Source organism: Eublepharis macularius, chromosome 1 (assembly GCF_028583425.1).
Source record: "Eublepharis macularius isolate TG4126 chromosome 1, MPM_Emac_v1.0, whole genome shotgun sequence".
Taxonomy (NCBI): domain Eukaryota; kingdom Metazoa; phylum Chordata; class Lepidosauria; order Squamata; family Eublepharidae; genus Eublepharis; species Eublepharis macularius.
In genome coordinates, this window is record NC_072790.1 from 181,845,843 (window position 1) to 181,858,070 (window position 12,228).

The following is a 12,228-nucleotide window of genomic DNA, read 5'->3' on the forward strand; positions in this document are numbered from 1 at the left end:
AGTGCTAGATATGGGTCAATAGGGCAAAGAGGACAGCTGCTGCAGGGCTAATGTTCTGCCTAAATGGGGCCCTCATGCCAGGCTTTTACAGCTCATGGGTGTTGTACTAGATTTCTAACATTAGCAGGGGTCATTTTGTGGAAAAAAGAGCTGCAAAGCCTGACTTTAAGGGTAGTGTGAGAGAAACGGAATAGAAAAGTAGTATTTCTAATGAAGACAGAGGGTGCACAAATGCTTCTAACAGGATGGTAAATTCTAGTCCTGCTCATTCTTTTGTTTACAAAAGAATCAGCAACTGCCTGTTTAAAGAATTACAGTCAGTGTAGGCCAAATCTAGCTTCTTGTTATTTCACTGAAAATCCAAAGGTTAGTCCATAATTTAGAAATAGTGGTTTCTCACACAAGTTCACAAAGATATTTTTAAAAAACCCAATCAGGGCAAAATTAATCCAGAAAGTGGGATATAAATGTAGTAAATGAATAAACAGAACAAATACCCCGTCAACGAACCAGATTATTCCTTCAATGTACTTTAACAAGAAACCACAAGGCTTCTACAAACTTTCTATGCCCCCACCCCTTATATCAGCATTTAGCCTTATAGTGCAATCCTAAACAGAGTTACTCCAATCTAAGCCTGTTGATTTCTATGGGTTTATACTGAAGAAACTCTGCTTAGGTTTGCACTGTTGAATTTTTCAGTACAGAGACATCTTGGAGCATTCTCTATTTTGGAAATCTCATTTTTCATCTACGGAACATTGAGGAGATAAAATAAATTTGAGAAAAATACTCATGCAAACTCTAGCTTGAATTATTACTTCTAAACTGGATTTTTAAACCTTTTCCAACTATGGATGCTGCTGGATTTAGGCATTAAAAAAGGAATAGTAAATTTATTTTCCATAATCCAGTGAGGGGTCATATATACAAGGGAGCAGGTAATCATGGCTGGATAGGGAACTGTATGCACAAACAACTGTAACATGGGCCATTTTCCAATCTGATTTGCTAGGCAGGTCTGTGGAGACAGCATTTTTGCCCTCACTGACTTGTTCAGAAAGGGTTGTAAAGTCAGTCTGCTAGTGACTGTGTTGCATCAGTGAATCCAGCAAATACTTATTGTTAATAGTCTTTTAAAAATTGTATACCTAAGTATTTAACTGGAAAAGCAAATTCTAAATAAGTTGATTCAAAGGATCAAGTGATCCAAAAGGAGGCTAGTGTAAATGACCCTCTGCTGGTGAGGTGAAAGTTGCCTGTACTGTATCAACACCATCTCAGAGGGTCCCCCATCTTATAGGAGCCCAATTTTTACAAGATTAAACCTACTTGCAGTTGGAAGGCTCCAACTCTAAAGTTTTCAAAGCCCTCACAGAAGTCATCTTGCCTATAATGCAACCATTGTTCATTCAAAGGACTGTGCACATCTTACTTTTTTTACAGCATTTATCCCATCCAACCCAGTGGGTTGATTCTTGCTTCAGCAAAATACTCCTTAGTTACTGATGAGGGGGTGGGGTAGGGTCTGATAAGTGGTAAAGTATACATGCATTACCTATAATCACTAAAAGCAGCAAGAGGCGAGTATACAGTAGTGGAACCAACACACAATCACAATGGTTGATTCACATAGCCACAGTAAGTGAAGTTTTCAGTTTGTGAAGCCTAGGAATGCATCCCGCCCTCCCATGGCTGGCTTTAAAAGGTAAGGTAGGAAAATAGTAACTTGAACCAGCAGCCACAGCTACCAGTTTATTTTGAACTATGAGAGAAATTCAAAGTCCTAAATCTCTACTGCTCACACAGTACAGGCTATTGGTGTGTGCTGATCCTAACCACATCTGCCACTTGTACACCTTGTAAACCACAAGAGGCTGAATTAGCCTGAAAAATGCTGCTGCTACCACAGAAACAGCAGTTTCTGTGCATATCCCATCCTCTGCAGAAGTGCTGGATTAAACATATGGCCTTGCTGCTTCAAAGGCCAGTATCATGGGGAAACGTCAGCCACGGTGAGGGATTTCTACTCATGTGAATTGTGTTTCTGTACAAGATGCTTGATCCTGTTCATAATTCAATCCAAACATGGTAGCACACATCCCTAGATATTTTCAGTGTAGACTGAGTATATTAGATACAAGTGTATTAAATTTCATTTTGGCACAGACTTATGTAACTAGTAATCAAAATGGAAGGGTTAAAAATTAAGACAATAAGCAAATGTTATTTCATGTATTTTAATAGCAAACTTACAGGAACAGCACAGAAGACAGACAACATTAAAAACATGTACTTGCATGTAGGACAACTTAGTTAGAAAAGTATAGTGAATGGATGGAATCTACTGTATGATAAAAATGTTAGACACCATATAGTTGCCATCAATAAGAAATTTACTTATTTTCTGTTTTTTTTAAAAATCCAATGCTGGCATTGTCCAGAAAAGTCTGACTGGCATATTTATAATTGTTATAAAGTTGAACTGCTGAAATTTGTTCACTGAAATGGTTTCTGATAGCAATAATGCTTTATATGTCCCCACGTTTATATTAAAAATCCACACACAAATGAAAATGAAAAAAGAGCTTGCCAATACCCGATTCTGTCTCCTATTTTTTCGTTTGCAACCATATACTTAGGTACCTTTTAACCTCATGGAAAAAAAATATCTAACGTTCATCACTACCAATAACAGGAAGAAGAGATTTTATTTGTTTTGAGAATGGAAAATCCATCTTAGTAGAATTTAAGCACGCTCTCCACGTATGCGGCGTGCTAGCTGGATATCTTTTGGCATGATTGTGACACGTTTGGCGTGGATAGCACACAGATTGGTGTCTTCAAACAGGCCAACCAGGTAGGCCTCACTTGCCTCCTATTGAAGAAAAGAGTTTAGAAGATTTAAAAAACAATGCAACCAGATCCTCAAGCAAATACAAACATTTATTCTTGTGTTATACCCTTCTTCTAAAGAAAAGGGTTATAAAAGTTGGTCTTGTAAAAGGTGCTAGGTTTCCTTCATTTCCTCTGTAACAGTTAACTTACACTGCACTGGCTTATGTGTGCTAAATCACCTGGCTCCTGTGCTCTTTACAAATGAACTCTACATGATGTCTTTCCTAGGATCCACTTACTGGCCTGAGATCTTAAGTGCAATCCTTAGTTGTTTCTACTTTATCTCTCCCAGTCCTCTCTACTGGCAGCTCATCATTTTACTCATACACCACTATTATCTCATAAACCACTGTGTGAGATGGGCCAAGGCAATGCATTGCAAGTTAACTCTTTTCTGACCTGTGTGTGACAAACCTAAGCCACAACTGAAATCAGAATTTGAAATCCTTGATGGAAATGAAGGATCATGATTTGTGACAATTAAGACTTACAGACAAATCCCTTAGCCTTAAAGACAAGGCTTGGTCCTTCTTGCTCTTTGCTTGTTGCAAACTGTAACTAGGGTAACTCAGATACCTGTCTTCTAAAAAACAGTATTTGGGGGCCACGAGGTATCTACATCAGTGCAGAAAGTTGGATTGTATAACCTTTAAGTCTCCTCCAACTTTAATATTTTGGAATTGTGATGTTTTTATTTATTACGAAGGTTATACTTGCCTTTCTATTTAAAAATAAACAACTTTCACTGTTCAGGAGCAGTAATAACAGAAGTGACAAAATGTCTTCAAGTTAATTTTATGAAATGCAAACTAGTAATAGATACAGTGTAGGAATAGGCAATACACAGCAAGCAAAGGTAGATTATTAATTACAGCTAATGGAGCAGCAGCTTAACAATATAGTGCTTAATATTAGGGCACTGTCTCTGAAGTTTGGATATAATGTTGCACACTAATTTCACAACAGTTTAGTCTTCCCAATGGTTAAAAACTATAATTCACCATTTTGTGATAGGCAGGTGGAGCCATAACATCTTGGTTACAATGTCTAAGCCAGGCCTTCACAGCTGGCCCAAAAGCCCAATACAGCAGGCCACCATCAATATCTGGCAGCTCAACAGGGACTCCTTAAACCTTCTGGGTTTTGTCATTTGCCTGGAGCTACAAGGTGTTGTCAGACACCAGGCAGGCCCCAGTACATACCAGGTAGCCCGTGCTGTTTTTACAAGTTGCCTGCTGAAATTCAGCACTGTCAAGAGTAATTCTGGTCAAGACCCTACATAGATCCTACAAAACTGTATGCTGTGTTGCCCTTTTGGCACCTTCATTATGGGCTTCTTACTCTCTCTATAAGTTAGCCTGTCTTTTCATTTTTGAAGCTATGAACACATCCTGCTTGAAGCTCTGTCCACTTAAGGCAGACAGTGTTAGTGCTATATAGGACAAAATAGGCAGGGCTTGAATCCCACGTCAGGTATACGAGATAGTCTTTTCTATGCAGTCTTCTGTAAAGGCAGCACAACAGCCTTCTTTAATATACTTGTGAAACCAAGGGATGCTTCTCATTGTTTGGCTTTTCACCCTAGTCATCCTCCCAGAAATTAGTCTTGTGCATAGACACATCATATGTGAAAGGATAACACTATGACTTACGCTCCCCCCCCCGCCCCCAAGATACTTTCCTGTTTCATATGTAACATTTGACACAATCATTTGTGGAAATCACCACAAATGAGGAAGATATTGTGAAACATCACTTTAACTATTGTAGAACACAAATACCATTTCATATTTGTAAAATCACCACCTCAAATACTGAAGTCTTTCATCTCATTCAAGAACATAAAAACTGACTTGCTGGAACAGATCAAATCCAGCATTCTCTCAACTGTCTAGCTAAAATCTAAAACAGTCTAAAAGATGTTTCTGTATTACATGAATGTCACATACCAGAAGTGAGCATAACCCCCATATGCCCATCTTCCTAGTGATATACAGGAAAAGAGAAAGGGGACTTCTAGAGTGGACACTACAGGAAGTCGAGCAAAGAAGCAATGCACATACAAACAAGTCTCTCTCTCCACTTAGAAAAGGGTTGGATTTATGTAGTGTACCTTTGCATTTAAGTAAAAAACCAAAGAGAATGCATTTTAAAAGATGCAGGAATAAATTAACTAGAATGAAAACTGTTCAGCAGCTCAGTACTGAAATCTGAGAGTTCCTACGTTCAATTTAGAAGATAAAGGAAATTAACTTGAGGTTTACAATTACTTGGAAGAATTAAATGCTAGCACTTAGCAGCTCACCTACAAATACATGGATGCTCACTTCTGAAACCTACGAATCATGTGAAGTTTTGACTGACCATAGAAACAGCTCAGCCAATTACATGAGTGTACAGAAGTAACCAATCACACACACTCTCACGTACCAACAGCATAGTACTGTTGATGGCTGCACTAGCAAGTGCTCTGCATGTCATTTCTGCTAGTAAATCTATAGCCCCAAATGTCATCTATAAGTAGTAAATTGTGTTTATATTTTTGAAAGCTAGCTAAATGACTTAATAAAGAAGTCTGAGTACTTTCCTCCACTTGTGGCTCTTTAAAAGATTGCTTAGAATGAAATCACTCACAAAAAATAGCCAATATAAAGGTTTAGGTAAAAAGAGTAAGTTATTAGCACTAAGCACTCAATCATTCATATGTTCAAACAAGTTAAGATCTGTTATCATTGGTCCTATGAAAGGGGAGGAATACTTTTTTTTTTTTTAAAGGCAACCCAAAGTCACAACATACCTGCAAAGCACCAATAGCTGCGCTCTGGAAACGCAGATCTGTTTTGAAGTCCTGAGCAATTTCACGCACCAGGCGCTGGAAAGGAAGTTTGCGGATCAGAAGTTCAGTTGACTTCTGATAACGCCTGATTTCACGAAGAGCCACAGTACCTGGCCTTTAAACAAACAAAATATTAACAAGGTTTTCCCATCACTCTGAAAAAAATGAGTATATGAAATTCTAGACAAAATCAAAAAGTGTACATCACTGTTCCCTTTAAGACTCAAGTATACAAATATATTCTGTACAAAACCAGCTTCTACAAAATGATGCCAGAGCCTAATGTGAAAACTCTCTCATGTATAAGTAAACAAATCCATTCCAAAGAGAATGACAGGAAAAATTATTCAAGAATTTGATTATAATTCTTATTTTGTTTCCCTCCCTCTTTAAGAGGTGAGAATATTGTGAAATATGAGAAACGGTGGCCATTCTCTCTGTTCTGACATTCATACAGCTTCTCAACCACGAAGGTTTTCAGAGAAGCTGGTATGATAACTTGCAACTGGTTATGTCCATTGCAGTCTTAAGTGTTTTTTTAAAAAATTATGTAAAAAGTGCAAAACTGACGATTTACCTGCTTATCTGTATGTAGCTATTGCCCTCTAGTGGTATACTGTATGAATCACACCATCTGTTTTACAGTAACAACTTAGGCACTAAACTAATTTAAATAAACAAAAATTATCAGGCATATACAAATTAGAAACAACCAGCATTGCTACAATACTTTACTTAATCAGCAGTCATTATCAGTACACCGTAAGCACAATACAAAATGAATGGATTTTTTCCAATCTAGATCATTATTTTCATTTTTAAAATAAACTAATTTAATCAATAAAATCATCTATCATTATAGGCACCTATACGACTTTATGGAAATATTCAATTTAAAATACATTATAGGTTGTCCATAAATTCTTCTAAGTCATACGAAAAAATAAGGATGCCTTTGCAAAAATAGTCATAATTAAACATTTTTTAAAAAAGAAGAAAAGCATCAATTTTTCCTCAAAGCAGAAAGTTCGGCTTAGAGAAACATTTCCGTGTTGTTAATAGCCTATTGCATCACTCTGCTTTGTTCCCGGTCTTTTCTGTACCTGTAGCGATGAGGTTTCTTGACCCCACCAGTAGAGGGCGCACTCTTGCGTGCGGCTTTTGTTGCGAGTTGCTTCCTGGGCGCTTTCCCACCGGTGGATTTACGGGCAGTTTGCTTGGTACGAGCCATGTTCCTGTGAACTTCTCTTCCTTACACCTATCGGCAAGAAATAACCCACGCGATCACTATAACGTAACATGTCAGCTACTCGGAAGCGTTCTCCGAAAGTGCTAATTTTCTTTATTTTAAAAAGACTTAAAATATCGTATGTTAAGAATCACCAAAACCTCACGCAATTTAAAGGTTGAAGATCCACACCTCCGGTCTCAAGCACATCAGCCTCCTCCGCCTGTGCGAAATGAAAGCTAACAGCTCGCCACATCAAGAAATCCTTGCCTTACAAGTCCTGGATTGGATGATAAAATGGACGGGGGAGCCATCGTTCCAATTTATTTAAAATAAATGTCGGCGGTTTTCGTATATTACTAAAATACAGCCTTCTGACCAAGCTTTACCACTGGAGCGATGCAGCAGGCAAGACTAGAGGGCGATTCCAACACGACACACAAGAAACAGCTCTCACCCCCACCCGATCGGCGAAAAAGTACCAGTAATTACCGAACACACCGGGGGAGCCTGCAACTGATCGATAGCTTACACCGGACAACGCAGAGTAGAAGAATCCCCCTTCCAGACGAGCGAAATCGGAGGGTGGTGAAACGGACCCTGAGCCTTCGAGGGCTCTCGGGCAAAGGAGCTCTCCTTCCCAGAGCTGTGCCGTGCCCGCAAAGGAAGACAAAAACGAAAGCTGTGCAGGAATCGGATTTTACTCTACAAAAGGGGGAAAACCCAGTCGGGCTCTGAGCGCAAGAAAGCCTCTTAACTTTTGGGGGGCTGGCTTTTTTGGTGCTGCCTGTGCCCGTACCCTTGCCATTCCAGCAGGCAGACTCGCTCCCAAGCGCCTCTCTCTGGCAAACTCATCCCCAACAAAATGGAAACAATCGCGAAATGCAGCCCTAGTCTCTTTACAGGAAGGCAGAGAGGAGGAGGGGGGAAAATAATAAAACAGCAACAAATAATACCCAAAAAATCCTCCCGAAGAGGCAAACTCCGCGGGATATGACCGGTTGCGCGATACAGGAAAAGTTTGTGCTCCGAATCCCCTCAAATCTAGCCGGGTTCCGACCGTTTCCGAGGCACATTTCTTCCCTTTTTATTGTTTTTATGCAATAGGGAAAAAATATGGTCGGTGACCAGAGAAAAGAGACAAGATGGTGAAGCTGAGCAACAACTGTGGGGAGCAGAGGCAGGCAGGCAGGCAGGCAGGCAGGAGAGTTTCCCCGGGCTGCAACTGCCTCTAGTTTCCAGCCGCTTCCCAGCCCCACTCTAGGGCGGCGATGGGCTGAGGAGATCGGCCGGGGGCTGGGGAGGCGAATGGTGAGGATCTGGGGTGGGGGCGAAGGCACCGGGGGGGGCTACGGCCGAGCAAAGTGGGGCCGGGGTGGCTGAGCGAAAGAGCAGCCCAAGCTCCTCCAAGGTGCCGGGGAAGGTGGAGAGAGAAAGGGTACTGGGGCTCCCTCCGCCCCGCAGCCCCTCTTTCCTGCCCCTGGAAGTTTGCGAGGGAGCTCCGGGAGCAGCCCCCGGCGAGGTCGGGGGGCGCGGGGAGCCCTGGCAAAACGGCTGGCGACTTACCCCCGTCCGCTTAGGCTGAGCGCGGCTGCCGAGCAGGCAAGGAGAGCGAGGAGGCGCTAAAGCTACTGAGGGGAGCGACGGCAGCGGAGAGCACAATTGAAAGATGGCTGACTCGTGAGGGCCGTCGTCGCCGCTTAGCTACGCCCCGCACCCGCCCAGGCCACGCCTCCGCCTCTCCCTGCAGCCAATGGCACACAATGGAGGGAAAGCCAGGCCACGCCCACGAGCCTTCCTCCCTGCCTACTCTCGGCTGCCTGTGGCCGCCTCTGTGTGTACAAACACAAAAGACACGCCGCCAGAGCGCGAGAGAAAGAAGGGGATTCCCTGCTTCTGTCCTCTCCCGCGACTCTCTGGCGGGAACGCGGGGGCCGATCCCACGGCCAACGTTCCGACGGGAGCAGCTCTAACTGTCGAGGACCGGCGCGAGGACAGGCCAACCGTTTCTTTGAGTACGCTTCACCATTAGTCCGGGGGCCTGTAGGAACGGAAGGGAGGCGCGCCTCGCGACCGTCGCTGCTGGGTCCCCCACGTGAGGGTCACGACTAGCGAAAGCGGCCCTGGTCTAAGCCTGAGTGGCAAGTTTGGACATGCACCTTAAGCACTTGGGGACTGAAGGAAGAGACGAGAGTGAATGAGTCATCGTAGATCGAAACCAACGGGGGTGTCCATAACATTTTTGTTATTCGCTGTGGTGGGAGGAGGGGACAAAGTTGTGTCACGAAAGGAAATTTGGTGTTTGTTAAAAGCTGTGTGTGTGTGTTTTTTAAAATAACTTTTGAAAGTATGACATTTTACTTAACATTTTACCTCACCACTATTTTTAATGCTGACATCTACCTGCAAGTCAACAAGTGATGTGTTATGCAAATATGAACTGTCCCTTAAAGTCAGGATTCACTTTTTTTACAGCTCCACAATTTGATTCTCCAGCTTGTTTTCAGCGAGGTGTGCATCATAAGGCTAACACCGTGTGCTTTAGCCATGTCTAGTAACCTGAGAGATTCAAAGATCCCTGCTTTACTCTTCTTATCCTTTTGCCTGTCTGTACAACTACCATACTGATGATGCCTCCTTATCTCCCTATTATAATAGAGATTATGACACAGTGCTAATCCTAAATCCAAAGGAGTAAAATCTAGTAAGGGGCATAAAAGAAAAATATATGGACACTCTGCTTTCTACAAACCACCAGACACCATATTGTACAGGTCTCAACAGCAACCTCTAGTTGATCCAAGAAACAGAAAGACAAGAAATTCTCTAAGCTCTTGCATGCTGTAGGCCATAGTAACTACTCCTCCAGCAACATTGTGAAATCTTTTGCAGTACACTCAGCCTCCCAGAGGAATCTGTTTTTTCAAGAGGACTATCCTGTCCCACTAAATCCACACAGATAATACAGTTCTGTGAAGGCCTTTTTTTTTTTGTAGTCTGCGTCTGAAGGAGTACTTTCATAAAGCAACAGAACATGGATGGTCAGACAATCTTCACAACATAACAATTCACAATCTACTGCCAAACAGCTGCCATCTCTCCAACCCACAAATGAGCAACACTAATTGCTAACCAACCAATGCTAAGGGAAAAAGGACTGTATGCCTCTCCACGATGGTCACAGTGCCAAGTTAGATCTATACACAGAATGCTTTCACTGCTGAGTTCAAACTGATGTGATCAACAAACATCATCTCTCACGCACATTGATAAAAATGCTTCAAAAAAAGTCCAGACACTGATTAAAGAAGCTAATAAAGGAGGAGCACATGTTACCATGGACAAATCAGACTATATTCTGGATGCTGAAAGAAAACTCTCCAATACACTTTCTACGAACAACTATCCTCAGACCCCAATGAGAAATACCAAAAAGAACTAAACAGGGTTACAAGGAATTACCCCCACACATACAGGAAAAAAATTATATGGACACACCACAGAAAACTTGCGCAGGTACTTTCTATCTTTTGCCCAAGATGCGCAAGTCTGGCAACTCAGGACATACTGTTGTCTCAGATACCGGCACTATCACTATTGGGGTGTCTGGATATATGGACTCCATTCTCAGACCCTATGCCATCATTGCCCCCAGTTATGTGTGTGATACCATAATCTTTCTGAGAAAAATACAATTTGTTGACAGTCTTCCATGTAACACTGTTTTGGCCACCATGGACATCTCTATACATCAACATCACTCACAAAGATGGACTACCAGCCATTAGGAACACCATCTCTAATAATGCCACAGCTGACCTCACTACCAAGCTCTGTCAATTTGCCCTCACCTTCAACTATTTCAGACTTGTAATGATTTATTCCTTCAGATCAATGGCACAGCTGTGGGCACCCTTATGTTACCACAATATGCCATCATTTTAATGGAAGACTTGGAGCAGTCCTTCCACAGATTCCACCCATTAACACCCCTCTTGTACTTGAGATCTATGACATTTTTATCATTTGAACTCATGAGAAAGAAGCACTGGAGGAATTTCACCAAGCCATCAGCAGTTAAATAATAATAAATACATCAACTTCCTCCTCAGCATCAACCTGACCATGAATCAATCCACACAGGAAGTACAAAAATACAATGGAAGTATAAAAATGCCTTATACAAGAAATATACTGATCAACAAACATATCTACATGCTTCCAGTCACTATCTTAAATGCACCGAACAATCCATTATCTTCAGCCAAGCTGTATGCTACAGCTCCATCTTTTCCACTCCGTCTGACAGAGATTCTCACATGCAGGCTCTACAACAGACATTTTTAGAATTAAATACATGCCCAATGTAGTACATAAACAGATCAAGAAAACCAGAATGATACCGAGGAATAACCTGCTACAAGATAGGCCCAAATACAATAACAACAGAACGCCACTGGTGGTCACATACAGCTCTTAGCTTAAACCAGTCTGACACAACATTAATGACCTGTAATCTATGCTGGACAATTTCCAATTTCTGCAATGTCTGAATGCATGTTCCTGGTCAGATTGGAGTTTATTCTTTCCCGTAAACTTGGCACTGTAAACACTTTCAGTTTCTGCACACTAGAGGAGAAGGTAAGCAAGCATGCCAGAAAGGAAACAAGCCAGATTTGTGCCCTTCACAGATAGAGGATTGACTTGATGTCTGAATGCAGGGCAGAGTTGATTTAATAGGCAGTGACTATTGGGAGGCTGAGTTTAACCATTCCTCTCATGCTGTTTCATAGTAACTCACATGCACCCAAAGCTGCAATCAGCTCCATAGAGGAAAATAGGTACAAGAGGGGTCCAGTGACATTTGTGGAGGGTCCCATCCCCCCCACTTGGTGGGTCACCCACTCACCATTTAGGCCACCCTGCCTGCAGAGCCGTAGCCAAATGGCTGTCTGGCTTATGCAGCAGAGAGGTGGTGCCTTCAGCCACCACTACCACCACTTAAATCACCACTGCCTCGCTTGCCTGGCACAAGCAGCAGTGGCTTCATCTCTCTCACCTTCCTAACTCATTTAGGCAGTGGCAGCAGCTCATGTTTTTTAATCTGCCCCACAGCCACCCCAAAGGTACTCTCCATTATGTTGTCTGACAAGCACAGAGGACATTCTTTTCTTTGCAGAAGGTGGAGTTAAACTCCATTGGGGGGGGTTCCACATTTGTCTGAAAACAGGATGGGTCCCACAGGTTTGCAGAAGAATCCCCCTGT

The 12,228-nt window shown here is 42.2% G+C and overlaps 1 protein-coding gene across 3 annotated transcripts; it reads right to left on the minus strand.

Moving 5' to 3' along the window:
• Positions 1-2,224: 2,224 nt before the first annotated feature.
• On the minus strand, positions 2,225-8,642 carry LOC129329823 (histone H3.3A). 3 transcript variants are annotated; one of them, XM_054979513.1, is made up of 5 exons: positions 8,529-8,632; positions 7,155-7,242; positions 6,838-6,992; positions 5,696-5,849; positions 2,225-2,878 (listed from the first exon to the last, which is right to left on the minus strand). In XM_054979513.1, exons 3-5 carry the CDS (start codon positions 6,963-6,965, stop codon positions 2,750-2,752), a joined length of 411 nt encoding a protein of 136 aa, XP_054835488.1. In that variant the 5' UTR covers positions 6,966-6,992; positions 7,155-7,242; positions 8,529-8,632; the 3' UTR covers positions 2,225-2,749. The 3 variants fall into 3 exon arrangements, with proteins under 3 accessions (XP_054835488.1, XP_054835478.1, XP_054835467.1); XM_054979503.1 differs by having other exon boundaries at positions 7,129-7,242; XM_054979492.1 differs by lacking the exon at positions 7,155-7,242 and having other exon boundaries at positions 8,529-8,642.
• Between the last annotated feature and the right edge of the window lie 3,586 nt (positions 8,643-12,228).